This window comes from Pongo pygmaeus, chromosome 9 (assembly GCF_028885625.2).
Source record: "Pongo pygmaeus isolate AG05252 chromosome 9, NHGRI_mPonPyg2-v2.0_pri, whole genome shotgun sequence".
In the NCBI taxonomy this organism is placed as follows: domain Eukaryota; kingdom Metazoa; phylum Chordata; class Mammalia; order Primates; family Hominidae; genus Pongo; species Pongo pygmaeus.
The window spans coordinates 103016626-103041955 of record NC_072382.2 but is presented as its reverse complement, the minus strand read 5'-3'; the positions used below and the strand labels follow the sequence as shown (position 1 = coordinate 103041955).

General features: G+C 37.8%; 1 protein-coding gene across 3 annotated transcripts in view; it reads left to right on the top strand.

Annotated features, from left to right (window-relative positions):
• TRPC6 (transient receptor potential cation channel subfamily C member 6) overlaps window positions 1-19447 on the top strand; it is a 137696-nt gene extending 118249 nt beyond the window's left edge. For all 3 annotated transcript variants that reach the window (XM_054440836.2, XM_063671376.1, XM_063671375.1), the window contains 3 exons: window positions 13815-13898; window positions 15208-15283; window positions 15827-19447. In XM_054440836.2, coding sequence (XP_054296811.1) covers window positions 13815-13898; window positions 15208-15283; window positions 15827-15978 — 312 coding nt within the window. In that variant the 3' untranslated portion in view covers window positions 15979-19447. The remainder of the gene's footprint in view (window positions 1-13814; window positions 13899-15207; window positions 15284-15826) is intronic.
• The last annotated feature ends 5883 nt before the right edge of the window (window positions 19448-25330 follow it).

The following is a 25330-nucleotide window of genomic DNA, read 5'->3' as shown; positions in this document are numbered from 1 at the left end:
GAGAGCAGGAAGAGTAAGTATACTACATAATTTGGTAGTGATATTAATCCAGTGAGGACAGAGAAATAATACTAGGCCTAAAAGCCCTATAAAAAGAATGCAAAAAATAAAGAAGGGGTCCAGTTAAAAATCATAAATGGGCATATCTAGAAAAAAAATAACTTGAAATAAATGAAGTAGTGAGTGGAAGAAACAAAAACAGGATTGCTGGCAAGATGGCCGCATAGGAACAGCTCTGGTCTGCAGCTCCCAGCAAGATCGACGCAGAAGGCAGGTGATTTCTGCATTTCCAACTGAGGTACCCAGTTCATCTCATAGAGACGGGTTGGACAGTGGGTGCAGGCCACAAAGGGCAAGCCGAAGCAGGGTGGGTGGGGCATCGCCTCACCTGTGCAGCGCAAGGGGTTGGGGAATTTTCTCCCCTATCCAAGGGAAGCCATGAGGGACTGAGCCTGAGAAACCGTGCATTCCGGCCCAGATACTGCGCTTTTCCCACGGTCTTTGCAACTCGCAGACCAGGAGATTCCCTCTGGTGCCTACTCCACCAGGGCCCTGGGTTTCAAGCACAAAACTGGGTGGCTGTGTGGGCAGACACTGAACTAGCTGCAGGAGTTGTTTTTTTTTTTTTTTTTCCATACCCCAGTGGTGCCTGGAATACCAGTGAGACAGAACCATTCACTCCCCTGGAAAGGGGGCTGAAGCCAGGGAGACAAGTGGTCTGGCTCGGTGGGTCCCACCCCCACGGAGCCCAGCAAACTAAGATCCCCTGGCTTGAATTATTGCTGCCAGCACAGCAGCAGTCTGAGATCGACCTGGGATACTCGAGCTTGGTGGGGGCAGGGGCATCCACCATTGCTGAGGCTTGAGTAGGCAGTTTTACCCACACAGTGTAAACAAAACGGCCAGGAAGTTCAAACTGGGCAGAGCCCACTGCAGCTCAGCAAGGCCACTGTGGCCAGACTGCCAGATTTCTCCTCTCTGGGCAGGGGATCTCTGAAAGAAAGGCAGCAGCCCCAGTCATGGACTTATAGATAAAACCCTCATCTCCCTGGGACAGAGCACCTGGGGGAAGAGGTGGCTGTGGGCGCAGCTTCAGCAGACTTAAACATCCCTGCCTGGTGGCTCTGAAGAGAGCAGTGGATCTACCAGCACAGTGTTTGAGCTCTGCTAAGGATCAGACTGCCTCTTCAAGTGGGTCCCTGACCCCCGTGTATCCTGGAAGGTGCCCCTCTGGGATGAAGATTCAAGAGGAAAGAACAGGCACCAATCTTTGCTGTTCCGTAGCCTCTGCTGGTGATACCCAAGCAAACAGGGTCTGGAGTGGACCTCCAGCAGACTTGTAGCAGAGGGGCCTGACTATTAGAAGGAAAACTAACAAAGGAACAGCATGTCCACTCAGAGACCCCATCAGAGGTCACCAACATCAAAGACCAAAGGTAGATAAATCCACAAAGATGGTGAGAAACCAGTGCAAAAAGGCTGAAAATTCCAAAAACCAGAATGCCTCTTCACCTCCAAAGGATCACAACTCCCCACCACCAAGGGAACAAAACTGGATGGAGAATGAGTGTGACAAATTGACAGGAGTAGACTTCAGAAGGTGGGTAATAACAAACTCCTCTGAGCTAAAAGAACATATTCTAACCCAGCGCAAAAAAGCTAAGAACCTTGAAAAAAGGTTAGAGAAAGTTCTAACTAGAATAACCAGTTTAAAGAAGAACATATATGACTTGATGGAGCTGAAAAACACAGCACGAACACTTTGTGAAGCATACACAAGTATCAATAGACAAATCAAACAAGCCGAAGAAAGGATATCAGAGATTGAAGATCAACTTACTGAAATAAAACATGAAAACAAGATTAGAGAAAAAAGAATGAAAAGGAATGAACAAAGCCTCCAAGAAATATGGGACTATGTGGAAAGACCAAACCTACATTAGATTAGTGTACCAGAAGGTGACAGGGAGAATGGAACCGAATAGGAAAACGCTCTTCAGGATATTATCCAGGAGAACTTCCCCAACCCAGTAAGACAGGCCAACATTCAAATTCAGGAAATACAAAGACCACCACAACGATACTCCTCGAGAAGAGCAACCCCAAGACACATAATCATCAGATTCACCAAGGTTGAAACGAAGGAAAAAATGTTAAGGCAGCCAGAGAGAAAGATCGGGTTACCCACAAAGGCAAGCCCATCAGACTAACAGCAGATCTCTCTGCAGAAACCCTACAAGCCAGAAGAGAGTGGGGGGCCAATATTCAACATTCTTAAAGAAAATAATTTGCAACCCAGAATTTCATAACCAAACTAAGCTTCACAAGTGAAGGAGAAATAAAATCCTTTACAGACAAGCAAATGCTGAGAGATTTTGTCACCACCAGGCCTGCCTTACAAGAATTCCTGAAGGAAGCACTAAGTATGGAAAGGAAAAACTGGTACTAGCTGCTGCAAAAACATACCAAATTGTAAAGACCATCGACACTATGAAGAAACTACATCAACTAACAGGCACAATAACCAGCTAGTATAATGACAGGATCAAATTCACCTATAACAATATTAACCTTAAATGTAAACAGGCTAAATGCCCCAATTAAAAGACACAGACTGGCACATTGGCCAAAGAGTCAAGACCCATCAGTGTGCTGTATTCAGGAGACCCATCTCATATGCAAAGACACACATAGGCTCAAAATAAAGGGATGGAGGAATATTTACCAAGCAAATGGAAAGCAAGAAAAAAAAAGCAGGAGTTGCAATCCTAGTCTCTGATAAAACAGACTTCAAACCAACAAAGAACAAAAGACAATGAAGGGCATTACATAATGGTAAAGGGATCAATGCAACAAGAGAGCTAACTATCCTAAATATACATGCACTCAATACAGGAGCACCCAGATTCATAAACCAGGTTCTTAGAGGCCTACAAAGAGAGTTAGACTCCCACACAATAATAGTGAGAGACTCTAACACCCCAATCTCAATATTAGACAGATCAACGAGACAGAAAATTAAGGATATTAAGGACTTGAACTCAGCTCTGCACCAAGCAGACCTAATAGACATCTGCAGAACTCTCCACCCCAAATCAACAGAATATACATTCTTCTCGGCACCACATCGCACTTATTCTAAAATTGACCACATAATTGGAAGTAAAACACTCCTCAGCAAATGCAAAAGAACAGAAATCATAAAAAATGGTCTCTCAGACCACAGTGCAGTCAAATTAAGAAATTAACTCAAAACCGCACAACTACGTAGAAACTGAACAACCTGCTCCTGAATGACTGCTGGGTAAACAATGAAATGAAGGCAGAAATAAAGATGTCCTTTGAAACCAATGAGAACAAAGACACAATGTACTAGAATCTATGGGACACATTTAAAACAGTGTTTAGAGGGAAATTTATAGCACTAAATGCCCACAAGAGAAAGCAGGAATGATCTAAAATTGACACCCTAACATCAAAATTAGAAGAACTAGAGAAACAAGAGAAAACAAATTCAAAAGCTAGCAGAATACAAGAAATAACTAAGATCAGAGCAGAACTGAAGGAGCTAGAGACACTAAAAACCCTTCAAAAAAATCAATGAATGCAGGAGCTGGTTTTTTGAAAGGATCAACAAAATAGACTGCTAGCCAGACTAATAAAGAAGAAAAGAGAGAAGAATCAAATAGATGCAACAAAGAATGATATAGGGGATATCACCACTGATCCCTCAGAAATGCAAACTACCATCAGAGAATACTATAAACACCTCTACATAAATAAACTAGAAAATCTAGAAGAAATGGATAAATTCCTGGACACATACACCCTCTCAAGACTAAACCAGGAAGAAGTTGAATCCCTGAATAGACCAATAACAAGTTCTGGAATTGAGGCAGTAATAATAGCCTACCCACCAAAAAATGTCCAGGACCAGATAGATTCATAGCCAGATTCTACCAGAGGTACAAAGGGGAGCTGGTACCATTCCTTCGGAAACTATTCCAAACAATAGAAAAAGAGGGAATGCTCCCTAACTCATTTTATGAGGTCAGCATCATCCTGTTACCAAAACCTGGCAGAGACACAACAGAAAAAGAAAATTTCAGGCCAATATCCTGATGAACATTGATGAGAAAATCCTCATTAAAATACTGGCAAACCGAATCCAGCAGCACATCAAAAAGCTTATCCACCATGATCAAGTTGGCTTCATCCCTGGGATGAACATATGCAAATCAATAAATGTAATCCATCACATAAACAGAACCAATGACAAAAACCACATGATTATCTCAATAGATAGAGAAAAGGCCTTCAACAAAATTCAATAGTGCTTCATGCTAAAAACTCTCAATAAACTAGGTATTGATGGGACATATCTCAAAATAATAAGAGCTACTTATGACAAACCCACAGCCAATATCATACTGAATAGGCAAAAACTGGAAGCATTCCCTTTGAAAATCGGCAAAAGACAAGGATGTCCTCTCTCACCACTCCTATTTAACATAGTATTGGAAGTTCTGGCAAGGGGATTTAGGCAAGAGAAAGAAATAAAGGGTATTCAAATAGGAAAAGAGGAAGTCAAATTATCTCTGTTTGCAGATGACATGACTGTATATGTAGAAAGCCCCATCATCTCAACCCAAAATCTCCTTATAAGCAGATAAGCAACTTCAGCAAAGTCTCAGGATACAAAATCAATGTGCAAAAATCACAAGCATTCCTATACACCCATAACAGACAGAGAGCCAAATCATGAGTGAACTCCCATTCACAATGGCTACAAAGAGAATAAAATACCTAGGAATGCAACTTACAAGTGATGTGAAGGACCTCTTCAAGGAGAACTACAAACCACTGCTCAAGGAAATAAGAGAGGACATAAACAAATGGAAAATCGTTCCATGCTCATGGATAGGAAGAATCAATATCATGAAAAGGGCCATACTGCCCAAAGTAATTTACAGATTCAATGCTATCCCCATCAAGCTACCACTGACTTTCTTCACAGAATTGGAAAAAAACTACTTTAAACTTCAAATGGAACCAAGAAAGAGTCCACATAGCCTAGACAATCCTAAGCAAAAAGAACAAAGCTGGAGGCATCACGCTCCTGACTTCAAACTATACTACAAGGCTACAGTAACCAAAACAGCATGGTACTGGTACCAAAACAGATACATGGACCAATGGAATAGAACAGAAGCCTCAGAAATAACACCACACATCTACAACCATCTGATCTTTGATAAACCTGACAAAAACAAGCAATGGGGAAAGGAGTCCCTATTTAATGGTGATGGGAAAACTGGCTAGCCATATGCAGAAAACTGAAACTGGACCCCTTATTTACACCTTATACAAAAATTAACTCAAGATGGATTAAAGACTTAAATGTAAGACCTAAAACGACAAAAATCCTAGAAGAAAACCTAAGCAATACCATTCAGGAAATATGCATGGGCAAAGACTTAAAAAGCAATGACAACAAAAGCCAAAATTGACAAATGGCATCTAATTAAACTAAAGATCTTCTGCACAGCCAAAGAAACTATCATCAGAGTGAACAAGCAACCTACAGAATTGGAGAAAATGTTTGCCATCTATCCATCTGACAAAGGGCTAATATCCAGAATCTACAAAGAACTTAAACAAATTTACAAGAAAAAAAAAACCCATCAAAAGTGGGTGAAGTATATGAACAGACACTTCTCAAAAGAAGACATTTATGCAGCCAACAAACATATGAAAAATGCTCATCATCACTGGTCATTAGAGAAATGCAAATCAAAACTACAATGAGATACCATCTCATGCCAGTTAGAATGGCGGTCATTAAAAAGTCGGGAAACAACAGATGCCAGAGAGAATGTGGAGAAATAGGAATGCTTTTACACTGTTGGCAGGAGTGTAAATTAGTTCAACCATTGTGGAAGACAGCATGGCAATTCTTCAAGGATCTCAAACCAGAAATAACATTTGACCCAGCAATCCCATTACTGGATATATGCCCAAAGGATTATAAATCATTCTACTATACAGACTCACACACATGTATGTTTACTGTGGCACTATTCAGAATAGCAAAGACTTGCAACCAACCCAAATGTCCATCAGTGAGAGACTGGATAAAGAAAATGTGGCACATTTACGCCATGGAATACTATGCAGCCATGAAAAAGGATGAGTTCATGTCCTTTGCGGCACATGGATGAAGCTGGAAACCATCATTCTCAGCAAACTAACACAAGAACAGAAAACCAAACACCGCATGTTCTCACTCATAAGTGGGAGTTGAACAGTGAGAACTCATGGACATAGGGAGGGGAACATCACACACTGGGGCCTGTCAGGGGGTAGCGGGCTAGAGGAGGGATAACATTAGGATAAATACCTAATGTAGATGACGGGTTGATGGGTGCAGCAAACCACCATGGCACGTGTATACCTATTTAACAAACCTGCACGTTCTGCACATGTACCCCAGAACTTAAAGTATAAAAAAAGAAACAATAATGGAGAATTGTAATATCAGAATGAATTTGAATGTCAGTAGATATTTGCAAAATGGCAACAAAATTAGCATTTTTCAGGTATGTTTGGCAGCAACACACACATACATAGTACACACACACACACACACACACAGGGTCGTGTTGGTTTCCCACCACTTACCAGCAATGGACATGGATACGTTTTATGGCCTTCTCAGGCCTGAGTTCTTCACTTGTCGTTACTACAGCCTCAAAGGGTCATTAAATTAATGAAATGACATACCTAGCAAGGAACATGGTAGGAAGTATATTTTGCTACTCACATGCCCGTTTCTTCCTCCCATTCCTCTTCCTTGGTGAAATCATATTGGTCGTGGTGGGTTAATCAATCTCCCAGACCAGGAAGAGGCAAACTAACTGATGAAGGTGTGGGTTCTGGAAGATAGAGCCCATGTCTTAGTTTAACTCTGATCCTTAATACTTCTATAGTTTTGGTACCTGCAAGTGTCTGTGGAAAGAAAGAATGCGTGAATGTACAGAAGGAAAGGTGTACAGACAGAAAGATAAAGGGGAAAAAGTTACTGAAAGAATATGAAATAGCTTATCTCCAAAAAGTATTCAACTCAAAATATTTTATTTTTATTTCATTTTAGTTTTTGAAGACAGGGTCTCTATCACCCAGGCTGGAGTGCACTGGTGCCATCATGGCTTGCTGCAGCCTGGACCTCCCAGGCTCAGGTGATCCTCCCACCTCAGCCTCCCAAATAGCTGGGAGTGCAGGTGAGCACCACCACGCCTGGCTAATTTTTAGTATTTTCTGTAGAGATGGGGTTTCGCCATGTTGCCCAGGCTAGTCTTGAACTCAAACTCCTGGACTCAAGTGATCCACCTACCTCAGCCTCCCAAAGTGCTGGGATTACAGGCATCAGCCACCGTGTCTGGCCCAAACAATTTTATAATTTGCTAGGACATTTTAGTAAATTCTTTTGTTTGTGTGAATTAAATTATCTGCACATATCACATAAGAAAACTGGAGTAAGGTGAAATGATTTAATTTCTCAAAGCCTTCCCTAGTTAGTGGATATATTCAGAAAAGAATTCAATTATTCCTGGTGACATACTGTTTGGTCCCAATCATTTGTAACATGTGTACCAAGCATTATATAATTAAGTCTACCTTACAAGTTTAACTTCACTCTATGTATTTTAAATATTGAAATGCTTAAAGGAAAAAGAAAGGGGTGACATTTCAGCTAGTAATATTATTTAGTCTTTCTTATGAGAGTTGTGTTATAACTGACAATATGGCCCATTATGTTTTCTTACAGATAAGAGATTATGAATTATTAGTCTCAAGAATAACAGTGTCCCTCTCCAAAACCTAAATATTCATAGCAACCCTTGGGGTTGGCATATACAGGCAACTGACTTCTTTTTTATATTTATTTTCATTGTTATAAAATATATATAGCATAAAATTTACCATTTTAACCATTTTTAAGCATATAGTTCAGGAGCATTAAGTACATTCACAATGCAGACAACTGTTTCTTAATTGAATATTCCAAGGAGATGGTTATGGCTCTTTTCCTTTCCACCTAACTCCCATTTATGATCTACAAAATGTGTCATATGACAAAATTGTTTTCCAGTTTTGCAAAGGGCATTTCAATTAAATATCACACACACACACAGTCCACCCTCCATGTCCATATGTTCTGCATTCGCAGATTCAACCAACTACGGGTCAAAAATATTAAATAAAAACATGAAAAATAATATGGTCATAAGAATAATACAAATTTAAAAAACAGTAGAGTATAACAATATTTATCAGTTACATAACATTATATCGAGCATTGTAAGTACTAGAGATGATTTAAGTTATACCAGTGGCTATGAGTAAGTTATATGCAAATAGTACAGCATTTTTTATAAGGGGTCTGGGCGTCAGTGGATTTTGGTGTGCTCAGAAGTGTCTTGGAACCAATCCCCCATGGATACCAAGGGGTACATGTACTGACTTCATATAATATACAATTGACTACATATAACATATAATGGATTAATATGAATATATAAAATTCACTATGTTTGATCAATATTTTATATTCACTGCTTTCCTTCCTTATCAAAACTGCACTTTGGAAATTGATACGGTAAGAGTATTGAACTAAGTACTCAGAAGATTGAGATCTTATAATAAATGTACATCTCTGCCCCTTCAGCAATTCATTTAACTTCTCTGAACCTTAGTTTCCTCATCTATAAAACAGAAATAATCAAGTTGTACAACCCATCACACAAGCATACTGGAAAGATTAAATTGGTACTTTGAAAATCACAAACACTACGCAAATGTAATATACTCATATTATAAAGAAATAGCTCTTTTTGTTATTTGGTTGTAAAAAACCCAATAAATTTTTTGCAAAGATAGGTCAGTGTAATTGGATCTTATATTTTTCCAGTAAGAAAATACTCATCCTGAAAACATGAAGGATGTATAATAAGTCACTGGACAGATAAGAGAAAAATTAAAATAAAATCAAAATGCCTTTTCTTTATGATAGAAACTATGGTATCTATCAAATCAAATAATTTTATTTTCCCTGTAGCTTTTCTAAAAATGTGGAAAATTAAAATTTATTTTAATCATCAGCAAAATGTATATTATATATTGTAAATGAGAGTTACACTTTTCAATAACACATGTTAATCATAGCTTAAAACTGTTTAGTATTTTAGAAATACTAAATCTGTGATGTCTGACCTCAGTTGTGAAGTCTGGAATAAAATGTTGATTCCACTGTCAGTTTAACAATCTAGAGAGCCTTTTGTGTAAGTGTGTAATGTGGCAGCTATGGAGATGTGCCGTTCCCTGTTGGGCTGACTGACTTTCCCAGACAATCGTCTTACCTCTCCCTCTTTCACAGGTGAGCAGAGCCTCACAGTGGAGAGGCTTTCTCCACCTTCTCCCGTTCCCACTTCCCTTTATCTCTCATAGGTATAATCCTTGGTACATCTCAATACTTCCAACTCAGTCTTGGCATTTGATTCTTGGAGGCTTAAATCAACACAAGTATCTCTTTTCCACTTGCCATATGAGCTTGTGGTGAACAAAACTTGAGACACATTTCACATGGCTTGGTTTTACTACAGACATTAAACTATATTCCTGAGAAGATTTTTTAAGGCAATCAATCATTTATATTTCACATAATTTTTGCCCACTGCTAATGAGATGGTTTGGCCCTAGTGTATACATACTAAGAAAAACTCGGATGGTTCATTCTTTCCTACCCAACTCATGTGGCTTGTGCTTAATCTTTTTCATAACATCTACATCTAAGATGGTAAGTGAATTTCTGATTCACTCAAGTCTTCTCTCTCCGACCTCTTGAATTTTAAAGTATTTAGTTAGCTGCACAAACACTGCCTTCACATCTGCTCCAGGTGCACCATAGATATCAGTAGGATGAACCATATATAAAAATACATTTTGAAACAAGGTAAGCATACTTATTCATTATCTCCGACCATATCCTTTAACTCTAAAGGTCACTGACTGGTGGTTGCTAGCATTAGCTTTTCAGATAATAAGCAGACCTATTCATTATCTTCAATCATATCCTTTAACTCTAAAGGTCACTGAGTTTGGTGGTTGCTAGCATTAGCTTTTCAGATATACAGTCTGAAAGGATAGCATAAATTAAAAGTTGATCTCTTCCATAGTCTATTACATGTGTAAACCTGAAAATGCCAGATAACTTCTTGAATAACTGCCCTGTTCCAACTTCTGAACAGATCACATTCCAGTTGTCGTCTTAGGGCAGGTTTTTAAACCATGTGGGGTAGAGCTTAGGAGATTTTAATGCTCATCTGAATGTGGGAATCACTGAATATTTCATTCCCTGAAGGACTTAGTCATGGATTTGGGCACATCAGTAAAAAGTAATATTTGGCAAAATATCTCTAGGATGAATTGACTACAGACAGTCCCAGACTTACCAGAGTTCAGCTTAATGATTTTTCAACTTTATGATGGTGTGAAAGCAATATGTGTTCAGTAGAAACTGTACTTCAAAGTTTGAATGTTGATTCAAATTTTGTATAATAACTTTAATATAAAACAGGTTTTGTGCTAGATGCTTTTGCCCAACTGTAAGCTAAGGAAAGTGTTCTGAGTATGGTTAAGGTCAGCTAAGCAAAATTATGATGTTCAGTAGTTAGGTGTATTAAGTGCATTTTCAACTTACTCACAATGGATTTATCAGGACGTAACCCCATCATAAGTAAAGGGGTATGTGTAGATTAAAGTTAACCACGAAATAGACCTAAAGCCACATAGTAGATATTTATCTTTCTGTAAAATAATACCTATTGACAATTATAGAATGTCCAGTGTATTTCAAACTATATATTCTCTATACCCCATCTCTTTAATTCTTGCAATAGCTCTGGGAGGTAGGTAATATTATTTTCCTTATTCTATATCTGAGGATCCCAAGGATATAGGGGTGAAATGATTTGCCTCAAGTCCCATTTCAAACAAGTGACAGAGCCTGAATTTGAACCAAACATCCACTTGATTCAGAGCAATATGTTTATAAGCACTGTATAACACAGCTTCATTTCATATCTGCATTCACTGCTGACTGAATATATCGTCCATACCTTTTCAGTTCATTGCTCTGTTCCTGGCTGCAGGACATTTAATGCTTGTGAGAAATAAGTGACTCCATGAACTGTTCCTATATCCAGCAATATAAGAAACTTTAAAGACTTAAGATTACTTGTTCTTTTTAATGAATTCTAGAAACAAGTTCTTAGTGTTGCTCACTCTAATCCTAAATGAACCTACAAGATGAGAAATGTTAATATCAAACTAATTATTAAGAAATGAAAAAGAAAATGAATAAAGAATGCATAAAATGTGGTAGAAGGTATTAACAAAGGGGGCAGGCAATGGTTCATTCACAATTGGAGAGAGTGTTTATTTCCATATTAGGAACAAAGCTTGCATCCAGTCCTTCTTGCTTATAGTCAACAAGCTTCCCACTTCCAACCTCTATGGCAGTATACGTGTTGGCACCATCTGTAAATACCCAAATCCCTAAGCTTTAAATACTATTCAGTTTTCCAATTGAATTTTCTTTTATGTACAAATGTGTTGCAGACTTGGATTTCCAGACATTAAATAATTGTACATGGAAACAATTATATATTAGGATTTTCTGCCACCAAGTGGTAATAATACTTCCTTGCACCATTGGATAGGTTTACTCTTCCCTGTATCATTAAGTTTTTTAAGAAACATTTACTGAATTTCTATGATGTATTAGAAACTGACTAGCATTTTTTTCTGAAAATAAAATATGTTATATATGCATCTGAAACTTGGTATTTAATACTTAGAAAAAAACTAGTCACATAAAAATGCTTCATGCGAGTTTATAGATATTTAGTTTTATACCATTTAACTATACCAGTGATTCTCACCCAGGGGTGATTGTGCCCTCCACTCCTAATCTGGTGCCTTTGATAATACCTGCAGATATGTTTGGTTGGCACAATAGGGGGTGGTGGGAGCTGTGACTGGCATCTAATCTGTAGATTAGAGGCCAGGGATGCTGCTAAGCATTCCATAATGCACAGGAGACCACCTACACCAAAGAATTACCTAGCCCAAAATGTCAATGGTTAGTTAATGAATAGATGGTAAATAAATCAGAGACATGATGGTTATGAGCCTGTCCTCACTTGCATGCTTTATCATAATGGGCTTAGTGGGAGCTTCACACTGGTCTTCACCTTTTATGATGTTCTTAAGGCATAAATCATAGTTTCAAAGCCAGGGTTCCCATTATATTATTTAAGATGTTATGTGGAAGTTTTTATGCATTTCACAAATTCATAAATTAGTGGGGCTTGAATGACAGAAGCTAGGTAGACCACTTCCTTCATCGTCAGACAAGGTTATAGAAAGTTGAAGCATCTTGCCTACTGTTCCATGGCTAGCTTGTGGCAAAGTCAGATGGTATTTATCCTTCAGATTCCCTTCAAGTGCTCTTTTTGAGAACCTAAACTGCCTCTCTTTGGTTAATTTGATGAATTATATAATTTATCAGAGTGGTTTTAAAATTCAGTATAAGTAAAAATATATGGACACTGACATTTTTAGAGTAAAAGAAAAAGGAAATAGATACATGAAAAAGATGCTATTTTCAAATTTATATATTGTTTATTATTAATCTTATCTTGCCATATTTTTCATAATTGAGCTATTACCGTAACTCAGCTATACCATAATTGCTTATGTTCATTTATACACAGAGCCTAGCACAGCACCTTACATTTTTGAGGACCCTCAATATATACTTGCATATATAGATGAATGTCTGAGTAGCTGTTTTAATTCAGTATGTGGCTACTTAAAGTATCAAAGCAAAGCACTGAAGTGAATGCAAGGATTTTAATTCAGTCTCATTGAGCTTTACTTACAGCCACATAGATGTCACCAGGAAATATGAATCATTGCGTATCTTTGAAGACAGTGTCGAGGTGTCTCTTCCCCTAGAAAACAGTTGTGTATCATAAACATGCAAATGTAGAGTTGCTTGTTTTGCCTCAGTTCTTCTACTTATTTCTTTGTAAAACCAGTTTTTTTCCTTTAGAAAATGCATTAAGGAGATTTTAAATCATCCTCTTAGCATGTTAATATGGTATGCTTTCTTGCAGATTGCCTTAATTTTTTGTTATTTGCCTATTTGGGTAAATGTATTTTAATTGGAAAAGTGCTGCCCAAATGGGATAGTATACAGTACCTAAAATTCAAACATTAATTAGAGCTTTATTCGCAACTGAATTCTGTTCCACCACAGTCTTACCCTGGTGTCTCTGCAGGATCCACATCAGACCCTGCTGCAGGTGTGGATGTCTTAGTTAATCAGGTGGCACTGTTGATCCCTCATCAATGGACTTCTGAGATCACCACCATTATTTCCTCAATTTGTTTGACTCTTTCTCTACCATCTGTGAGAAGGTTAACGCGTGATTCTCATGACAACGTGATTGGCAGCCACAAAGTCTAAGAGACTCCTCAGACAACCTCTAATAGCCATTAACAAACCGAACACACCTAAAATGTCACTGATTTGTCTTGAAGACACAATATTAAGCAAGATAAATGGCACTACACATATAGATAATTTGTGTACATAAGACTATTAGTTCATTAGATAACTAATCTCACTACCTTATTTAAAAGAAAATTTAAGTAGGAATCCATTTCTAAATCTTTTCAAATTACAGGTTGGGCACAATAAACAACCAAGTATAAGGAGCTCAGAAGACTTCCATTTAAATAGTTTCAATAATCCTCCAAGACAATATCAGGTAAGCATGGATTTTTAAAGGAATAAGACTAGTTATTTGTAATATTTGGTTCTTGAACTATGTGATTCTTTAAAGTATCAGGATATTTTTCTCAATATCAAATAATGCATTAATTCAACAAATATTTATTAATTACCATGTACCAGGCATTTTGTAGGTGATAGAGATATATAAGTTAAAAAAATAAAGTCTTGGAATCACAGATCTGAGAGTCTCCATGTTCATTGAAAAAGGCAAACCTTACAAAAAACATAAAAAAGAGAGTAAAATTCATGTCACATTCCACCAGTGAGAAACAAAGACTGCTTGCTTTTGGTGAAAATTCTGCCAGCTGATTATATGTCTATATGTGCATAATTTTACATATATTTTAATATTATTATAAAATGCATATATAATACTATATAAATGAGTTAATACTTATATAATGAGTAATAGTTTTTAGCTTGTGATTTTCTCTCCACAAAATATATATTCCTATTAATTTCAGTGAATGTATCATATTCCTTCACACAAATATATAATTTACTAAAAATAATTCATACAAATATATAATTTACTAAAAATAATTCCTTATTGATAGACATTTAAAGTTTCATTTTTGTCTATTATCTAGCTAGTTCTATGAACATACTTGTTAATGTACTAAATCATATCTTTAGAATAGATTCTTGAAAGTAGAGTTTTACTATCTAGCATTTAACCTTGGCTCAGGTGTAAAATTTTGTTTAGTTCTATATCCATCAAGACTTTCTGAGCACCCACTAAGACTCCTTCTTTTTATGAAAAATATATAGTAAAAGCAATGTTTGCATGATAGAAGCCCAGGTACTTGAAAAATACATTACATTGAAACTAGCATTCCTAAATTAATAGAAAGTTTAAAATAAAAATTGGTTCCATTTTTTGGTGGGTCAGATGTGGGGCTTAAATGAGTGGACATTAGCTTAATTTCCCATTTCCACGAGCAGTAGTGTACATCTTTTACCTACCCCACTGAAAGACTGCCTTACTCTAATACTTTTCAAATAAAATACAAGCAATGGACATAAAGGATTACATACTTGCTCTAAACATTCTTTTCTAAGAACTCACTTTTGAGTCATTAGCCTAGGTGATGTGAAAACTGCTTTAAAAAGGAAAGCAAAATGTGGAGATCGCATGCATCCCGGCTGAATCATCTTAGTCTTTGACAGTCATCACTTCCAAAGGGCTCACTACAGGGAGGCAGACTCTGCAACTTGTTCCAAATGAGAGATTTGTTATGAACCTGAAACTGACATAGATTTCTCTTTTCTCTGTTTTCTAGAAAATAATGAAAAGGCTCATTAAAAGATATGTACTGCAGGCCCAGATAGATAAGGAGAGTGATGAAGTGAACGAAGGTGAGTTGAATGCAGAAGCAAATCAGCCCCTGAATGTGAGTCAGGACCGGGGCCTAACGCAGAGTGCCCGGAGAGCTGCAGAGATGCGCACAGGGAGAGTGAACTTCAAGGGGAAAAGTAGAACAGGATCTCACCAACCACCATTCTGTTAAAGAGTGGGGAACAGGCTATTTCTCCACAGGTGGGGACAGGTGCCACTTGCTAGATAAAAAGCTCTCATTCTTATGGTGGATTTGGAAGGAGGAGGAAGTGGGTGGGAAAGGCAAGGAAGGGGCTGCTGCCTCAACCCCTGAATCATTCACCACCTTTTCGTTTTAACTTACTTTAGGAGGGCTTTTGTTATCATTCTGCTATAATCTCTTCATTCACCAAAACACTCAGCTAAGAAAACAAAAACCTGCTCAATTAGGAAGTTATTTCCTTTCAAAGGATTCAAAATAAAATTGTGTGTGAAATTAGAGCTGATTTCCTCCTGTCCCACAGTCACTAGTTTTTCTGCATTGCGTATTTATAGTTGACTTCTTATCACTCTTGCTTTCAAAGGGGAACTGAAGGAAATTAAGCAGGACATCTCAAGTCTCCGCTATGAACTCCTTGAAGAAAAATCTCAGAATACGGAAGACCTAGCAGAACTTATTAGAGAACTTGGAGAGAAATTATCCATGGAACCAAATCAAGAGGAAACCAATAGATAATGCGAAGACTTCCTTAGAAATTCATATTTATTTGTCCACTTGAAGCCATATTATTTTCTGATTTATTTTCTTAAGTGCCAACATGCCCACCTTTTAAACAAGAAAACATTAAATAACTTGGCCCATCCTATCATCTGGAGCCGTAGTATCTAATTTGTTTGGTGATTAAACTCCATTGTTCAGGGTAAAAGCTGTAGATAATGAGGAAAATTATGCCCAGTTGTTTGGTGCTTGTTTTATAAACTGCTTTCTTGGATATAACTGTTGTGATGATGTCATTGCCATGTAGTGTCTGCCTGACAATGGGTCCCAGCGGACAGGGGCTGACCCACGTTACTCCCCATGCGGTTTTTCCTCTGAAGTTTATTTCAGGTTCTTTCTTGCCTGCTCTGTGGATCCCCTGCTCGGGACGCCGAGCTCTGAAATTTGGGAAAAAGTAGTCCATGGGCCTTTAGAATGCTTTAGTCCTTTCTTTAGAATGCTATTTAAACACCATTTACCCTACTTATCCCTCAAAGCACATGACTGATACTGTTCATACAAAATGGGCTTACATCTATGTAAAATTTTCTGATTCATCTATTTGAAAACATCACACTTAACAATGAAAAAAGTTTTTCCTCCACTGAACCCTGGAAACATGGTCCAGTTTTGTGTGTGTGTAAATGTGTACACACATACATAAAGTACTTGCCCTATTTATTTTGTGGCTAATGTGGACACACAAAAGCTCTTTATGTTATAAATTTTTATTGTGACTAAAAAATTGCTGTCTAAATAAGTACCTTTTATTGGAGAAAAATCAAAACCCCAAACACTGTGGTTATTTGATTCCATTATAGCACAATTTTGTGCCATTTCTGGGAGCATTTACAGATGAATTCCCACACTTAGCCATTGAATGTAAAGGGGAAAAATAAGATGGGAATTTGTAAATACTTATCTGTTATTTTCAGTATGTGCTATTCTTCTACCCAAATATATAAAACAGGAATTTGCATTCATGTGCATTTACCAAGAGGTTGTTGTTGTTACTTACTGATCGTGTGAAGTGGTGTCTTAAACAACTAAAAGAGATGAAGGTTCATATGTTTACTCAAAGACCATTGGCATTCAGAGGATGCTGGACATTAACTGGAATTGCTACTTCCAATTCAATAATGGGAGATTTCAAATGCAAATCTTTAACTTCATCTTAAAGATGAAATGGTTGTAGAAAATCTGTTTAGCTCCAACTTTGGCTTAATTTAAATCAAAGAACATTTATGTAACCAGATCAGAAAATACAGCTGAAAATTTATATTCAGTGATTTTGTATTTGTGGATACTACTTATGGAAGTTACTTGGTGATACATAAAGATCGATTTTCAAATATTTTGTGACAGTATTTGAATCAGCAGTTGTAAAAAAATCAACCTCATACTGAATGCACTATCAGCAAATTAAAATAATCTAACATCCACAAAAAGTGTGTGTTGTGCCACGCGAGAGATGGACCGTCATCCCAAGGGTGCTCTATGACAGCACATGGGCTTGACTCCAGAAGACTCAAGAAAAGATACTCAGATTCCTCAGTGTCTTTTAAGTTGGATTGACTTGACAAGATGTAAGTTTTGGGAAACTCAACAGGCATGACTGTGGGTTCCTCAGCAAAAGGCACTACCCTCCTGGTGACTCTTATGTTTCAAATTAATGTCCTGAAGTCAGATTTTCATCAAACTGCAACTGAATTGACATCTCTTCGAATTTCATCTTCCAACTTAGAATAATTGACATTTCTTCTAAGTTGGAAGATGAAAAAGGAAATAAAACGTATTTTAAGAAAGCTTTTAGAATTCTGATAAGAGCTTAATTACAGGCACATCGCCAAAAGATGGCCATAAGCATGGGAAAAGTCTCAAGACCACTGGCTTTAAATCCTACCTTCACGTCGCAGTCAGCTTCATCTTTGAAACTAAGATGATAAGTTGAAACATTTTTATCCCAGTTGCTCTCCTGTCCTATTTCTCCCCTCTGAGTGGATGCTTTCTGGAGGTTCATGCACCCATGAGAAGGATGAAGCAGCGCTGCTTTTCACTGTGACCACACAGCTGCTCCCCGAAGGCTGAGCCCTGCCTACTCTTCACCGTCTCACCACAGATCGACCACCAAGGAACAGAACAAAGTCCCTGTTTTTGTCCATCAATGCCTGGGTTTCCTCTCTGCTGCTCTTATTACTTGAAACTGAGAAATAGCACAAACTCAGTATGATTTTATGAGGCATATCAAAGAAATTACCAGAATCTGCTGTCTGCTTAAAACTACCAGGGATTGAAAGGAGAAGAAAATGAGTGTTTGAACTCAAGGTACTTGCAACCAAACGGGGTAATGGGCCTTAATACAAGCATGAGAAATGTTAAATATTTTCTATGAATTATCAAATTTAATCTAACTTAATGCTTACAATGACTGTATGAGGTAAATTCTATCATTATTCTCATTTTGGAAAGGAGACAACTGAGGGAGTTAGAGGCTAGGTAACTTATAAATGGAGTGTCAAAGCCAGGAATGAACACTATACCTGCTTCGCATTTATTGTAGGTCTTGATGAAGCATATGGAAGTGTGGTCGTCTCATTGCGTAGCTTATATTTAAGTTTCTAGGTGAGGAAGATTATGTGGTACCTGAACACCCTAGCTTCCATTATATGTCCAGTCTAGGGAAAAAGACTTTGCCTAATGCAAAGAAGGCAAAGAAGGCAAAGAAGGCTGTGGGTTAAGAGAGGATTTGGTTTCAAAAGGATTGTAGATATTGGGGAGGAGAAGTATATCTTTCTCACTCATCCTATGTTCATGGCTGAGGCCTCTATAACCAAAGACAGGTTAACAAAAGAAAAGTGTACAAATTTATTTACCGTGTTTTATGTGACATGTGAGACTTCAGAAAGACTCAAACACTTAAACTTATGTATTTTTATGTTAAGTTTGACAAAGAGTGGAATTGAACAAGGGGGTATTATGTAATGGTACTGAAGCGGTGGGAACTTAGCGAGGCCTATTCAGATTCTTCTCTTACTATTTGGTTCTACAACAAGAGTCTTTTATTCTTTTAACCATTGATGGTCTATCTCTAACATTCCCTTTAAGGGTCTGAGTAAAGTTGAGAATCTTTGAAAAAACACTGATGTGATTAAATATAGTGTACAGAAATCTATTTACAGTCAATAAGCCAGTAAGGCTTGGGGCTTTAAGAGATGTGAAGCCTGTGTGTGTGTGTGTGTGTGTGTGTGTTTCCTCTCTGTGACCCCGTGTCTTCAGAAATAAGGAGGTTCCTGTCCTCCATGTATAGGAAGGACACTTCTGGAATGAGGGTCTCATGACCTGCTTCAGTGGAAGATCAGAAAATTCTTTCTAGGGAAAGAATTTCCTGTCTAAAGACCTGGTCTAAAAGACCTGGTAATTAAAGTAAATTCATTTTTCTTTTCATGAATCTTGGAATGATTGCTTGAATTTTCTTCCTTACTCTGTGTTCATAACTACAGCTATAAAAGTTTCCAGAAGCACTTTTCAAAAACACTTTCCTGGGATGGATTTAATGATAAGACCTATCAAAAATATTTCATTTTAAATTAGAGCTTTTTGTGTAGCTGAGTAAATAGCTAGAGACACTGACCAACTGTATGATCATTTCTTTTTTTTGTTTTTAATATTAGTGCCATTTGATGGATAATCAATTTATCCAATATAAGTAGATCATAGAAATAGTGGCTCATATTTTTCAAATTCTTTCTAGGGAAAGAATTTCTCACCTGCTTTAGGAGAGAAGGGTGAGGGGAAGGTGAGAATAACCTTCCTGCTTCTGCTGTTTCTTGAATTCCTTCAGCTCAAAATATTCAATATGCTGGGGTGCCATATTTTCAAGTAGCATGTCCTGAACCCTGTGATAGTTATAAAAAAGAATAAAAGATGGAGATGTATATTTCTTGGCAGGGATAGTATGAGCAAAACCAAGAGGTGGCCATGAGTGTGGGACACTTAGGGAGTTCTTCGAAGAGCAATGGTAAATTCAATGGCTATGAGTCAGTGAGGAGAATGGATTGACTCAGGAGCAAATGGTTTCACTTTATTTGGACAGTCTATCCCTTCCAGGACTGTTTCAGTATGAAAGAATTTTATCGCCATGTGAATAGTGAAAATAAACTGAATTTTCCATTAAAATGGAGAGACTATATATCAGTATTTGCCTGCCAGCCAGTCCCCTAATGAAATCACTGTCAGGATCGATTACCAGCTTCAGACCAAGGAAGAGCCCCAGACACTGATGATGTTTCTCCAGGTGGCACGATCTAAGCATGCCCCACATCAGTTCTGATTTGAACACGTAAATATCATCTCCCTCTTGGCTCTGAAACCCTCCTTCATCACTATGTGCCAAGCAAGGTTTGTGAGCATCATGCCAGTCATCCTGGCAGCTCTGGTGAATGGTGCTGAATATGAATTCCTACACTTCAGAGTCTCTACCCTTTGATGCAGACAGCACGTTTCCAAGTTAATCCAAGGTTGTGCAGGAGTGCAGCCCAGAACCCTAAAATGGATGGAAACTGAAACTTCAGCTGTTATCTGTTGTTATACAAAACACGGAATGCTAGTCCAAGTCTTTACTTCTATATGTGGCTAGCTGAGGTGAGCAACACAGCAGAGACTCTCTAAAAGACCTGGTAATTAAAGTAAATTCATTTTTCTTTTCATGAATCTTGGAATGATTGCTTGAATTTTATTCCTTACTCTGTGTTCATAACTACAGCTATAAAAGTTTCCAGAAGCACTTTTCAAAAACACTTTCCTGGGATGGATTTAATGATAAGACCTATCAAAAATATTTCATTTTAAATTAGAGCTTTTTGTGTAGCTGAGTAAATAGCTAGAGACACTGACCAACTGTATGATCATTTCTTTTTTTTGTTTTTAATATTAGTGCCATTTGATGGATAATCAATTTATCCAATATAAGTAGATCATAGAAATAGTGGCTCATATTTTTCAAAATCTCATGAAAATTACACATCAAAAGGCACCTTACTCAATGGTAAAGGTAATTATATCTACTAAGGAGATCATATATTCATAACGACTGTAACACTTCCTAAGTAAGTATAATGTTACCTGGAACACTGAAGAAAAAACAGGAGAAAGATTGGTATTCTAGTCTATTTGTGCTGCTAAAATAAAATACCATATTTGGTAGCTTATAAACAGCAGAAATTTATTTCTCACTCTTCGGCAGGCTGAGATATACAAGATCAAGGTGCTGGCAGATTCAGTGTCTGGTGAGGGCCCACTTTTTGGTTTTTGATAGTGTCCACTTGCTGTGTCTCCCATGAAGGAAGGGGCAAGTGAGGCCTCTAGAGGGCCTCTTTCATAAGGGCACTAATCCCATTCATGAGAGCTCTGGCCCCATGACATAATCACCTCCCAAAGGCCCCATCTTCAAATGCCATCACATTGGGGGTTAGGATTTCCACATATAAACTCGGAGAGGACACAAGTATTCAGATCGTAACAACTGGTTTGTATAGAATCAAATGAATTTTTAACCACTCTTCTTTTTCTAATGTCCACCCTGGAAGTCACAAGGCTTTCATCATTGCACACTGATAAACTGATGGAGTAGTGTATCAAAAGTTGACAGAGAGGTATATCCTCTGGCAAATGCATAGAAAGCACACTTTTTTTTTCCTAAATAATGAAAGAAAACCTTGATGCTGACATTCAGGAAGTGAGTCTGGAATTTCACGTCCCTGCATTTTTGTCCTAATTATTGTCTATGAAAATATACTGTTATACCACCATAGGAACAATTTTTTCAAAATAAAGTAAGTTTACTTATTATTATGTCTCAGGCTAAAATAACTGTGGCAATGCTCTGTGTTTGCTTTAACCTTTTTAGTAGTCTGTGATTCAGCCGTGTGACATTTACCCTTCACTCTTCTTCAGAAAATGGACTTTCACCAGAATGATTGGAAAAGGTCAAATTGTAAAGTGTCTTCTTATATTCTGGAAAATGTTAACATGTCCTGTTGTTGCTACTCTTTGTTAACATTGAGAAAAATGTATACATACACACACATACACACACATACACACACACACACATATATATATAAAGTCTGCCATGATATACAACCAATAGCCAAAGAACACATATATATGTAATTGTATATATGCTCAGACATTTTTCAAAACACAGCTATCTATAATTCTATCAAAAATTATAAATATGGATCTTTTTCTTTTCCCACATATCCTTTTACATTCTTTTTTTTTCATTTCAATGATTTTACTCTCTTTCTATTCTCTCTGTATTATTTATCTCTTTGAATTCTTTTCATCCCAATGGTTCAGAGTATAGTGTCTGCAGCCAGAAGTGTTGGGTAATCCCAGCTCTGACAATAGCTGTATACTCTTCACCAAGTTTCTTAACCTCTTTCGACCTCATTATCCCAATTCTACAGGTGAAAAACAAAATACTAATATCTCCTACATTGAGTTTTTGTGAGGATTAAATGAGTTAATACATTTTAGGCTGATGATAAGCATTCAGTTAATACTAGCAATCATAGAGAAAGCATGTGGCTCCAAAATTTCTTTTTCCACTCTGTCTTAAACAACTCTCCCTTAAACCTCACCAATCTATTGAAATTTAGGTTCTAACTCATGTTTCTCTGATCACTTGGTACATCATGTCTAGGGCATTGTGCTAAGAAGGATTCTGAGGCCCAGTCAGAAATGGTGGGAAAGAATGACATAGAGACATTGAATAATGCTTGCCATGGACATGGGAAGTTGGCCCTCGTGCCACATATTTGCCATTTTTGAAAAAGATGAGTCACATTTGAGCAATATGTGGGAAAAATTCAAAGCACTTTTATTACTTTTGAGCATGATATTTGTATCATTTTATAACAGTATCATTCATAAGATGGCTTAGGGCAACTCCCATATTAGGTCCAGCTCACAAAACTTCTATTTGAAACCTATGAAATTCATCGCAGTGTTCTGGGTGCTATTGCCAGTAGCAGTACTAGAAACAGAATACAAGTAGTCTATTTATAAGCAAAAGACCTAATTAATACAAGCTACTTCCATGAGGCCCATCTTAATTTATTCATCCTAGATAGCTATAAACCCTTGAGAATGAAGCCTGGACTAATTTGTTTTGGGTTAATTTACCTGCCACAGCTTGTGGCTTCATCCCATTTTTTAGAGGGCATACCAAATCCATGTAAGAAAACCTTGACATTGTCCAGTCATTGGGTGGCTCCTGAGTGATTTGCATCTCCCTCTTGGAATGTGATGACTTTTGACTCATTCACTCATACTTTTGTTTAATAAGAAAGCTATCTTTTGGCTGAAGAAGTAGAAGTAAACAATAAATGAATCACATGCCAGCTTTTTCTGCTATTCCATTTACAGGTCTAGCCTATCAAGCTGCCTCAGAGCCATGATCCAGTTGTCTTTCATGATCTACTAATAGGATATAATTAACCTACAGCTTGTGTCATTAGTTCATTTGACATTTAGCCTCACTAACAAGCAGGACACAAAGAGCCTGTCTCAGTTTGGTCACTTCTGCCTGATGCTGTCCACTCTGAGACCCAATTACTTTTTCTTGCAAATCCCCAAAACATTTAGGTTTGAACTTCGGGTAGGTGTTTCTCTCCTAAACCAATGACATCTCACTAATGATTTAAGAGCCCAGGGAGGGTTTATAAAGAAAACCTGTGTGAGGAACAGTTATGGCCCCTTATAGCCTTTGAATTGCTATCAATCAGGACAAGCCAGAAGTCCTCCAATATTGTGGTTGGTAAAATGCATTTAATATGTCACAGGATCAGCAGTTATTTTTTAAAATAAACTTTTTCCAGTAAGAATTCTGGCCTGAGGCTGACATTATGAGGACATAACTTTTCCAGCAATTCATTTATTCTTAGTGTTATAATCTAGACATTAATTGTAACCTATCTGCTGCTGACTGCATCCAATGTGATAATCTAAATCATTCCCAATTCCTTACTCTTGAAGCAGGCACCAGGCCTGTAGCCTTCTAGTACTTTCTAGTATTTCATGAGAACTGCAAAAATATCCATAAGAAATGCATTATCAGAAAATCAAAATAATGCAGTACTCCATGTGTCTTGACTTGTGCTTTGCAAGAGAAGTATCTAATGCCATTTTCATTCCAATGACTTTTATGCGTCTCCATGCTTGGAAGGGCTCCTGGGACTTTGTGGCTGCCCAGCAACATGTGATTTATTCAATCTGTAAACCAAAAATAAATTCTAAGCTCCACCCAGCCATCTGAATGGGCCCCTCCTCTCAGCCAAGGACATTCCAAAGTTATCCTGAAAAACTCATTAAGGCCTTGATGGGAAGGAGGAGCTAGACATGCTTTATTACCCTCCTCTCTTTTGGAATTACTGGTAGAACAGACTCTTTAAGTCTGATAAGAAATATTCACAATCTATTCTCTCTGAAGCCTGCTACCTGGAGGCTTCATCTACATAAAACCTTGGTTTCCACAACCTCTTATAACCCAGACATTCCTTTCTAGTGATAATAACCAACTGTCAATCAGAAAAATGTTTAAATCTACCGATGACCTGGAAGCTCCTGATTCACGTTGTCCTGCCTTTCCGAACAGAACCAATATACATCTTATATGTATTGACTGATGTCTCATGTGTCCCTAAAATGGGCAAAACCAAGCTGTGTCCTGACTGTTAGCAGTGGTGAATCCTTAGGAATCTGCAGTAACCTCAATTCTTGCTACTTTAGAAGAAAGAATTCGACCAAGGGGGCATAAAGCAGAGTGACAGACCAAGGCAAGTTTTAGAGCAGGAGTGAAAGTTTATCAAAAAGCTTTAGCGCAGAAATGAAAGGAAGTAAAGTACACTTACTTGGAAGAGGGCCAAGTGGGCGACTTGAGAGAGCAAGTGCACAATTCCGCCTTCCGACTCATTGGCATGCTTCCAGGATCTCGTGTTATTTCTGCCCTGATTCTTCCCTTGGGGTGGGCTGTCCACATGCACAGCAGCCTGCTAGCACTTGGGAGGGGACACACGCGCAGTGTGTTTACTGGAGGTGTAAGCATGCTCACTTGAGGCGTTCTTCCCTTACCAGTCAAATGTCCCTAGAAGGTGAGACACCAGTTAAATTCCGTGATGTTTTTGCCTCTTAATGTGCATGCTTGAGCCCATTCCCCCAGCTCCTGAGATCTTGTCAGGAAGCTGCTGATTACCAGTTTCAGGTGTTTCTGTTTATAGGGAGACTGCCTTTCCCTGGTGCTGGCTGCAACCAATTATTTTAGAAAGAG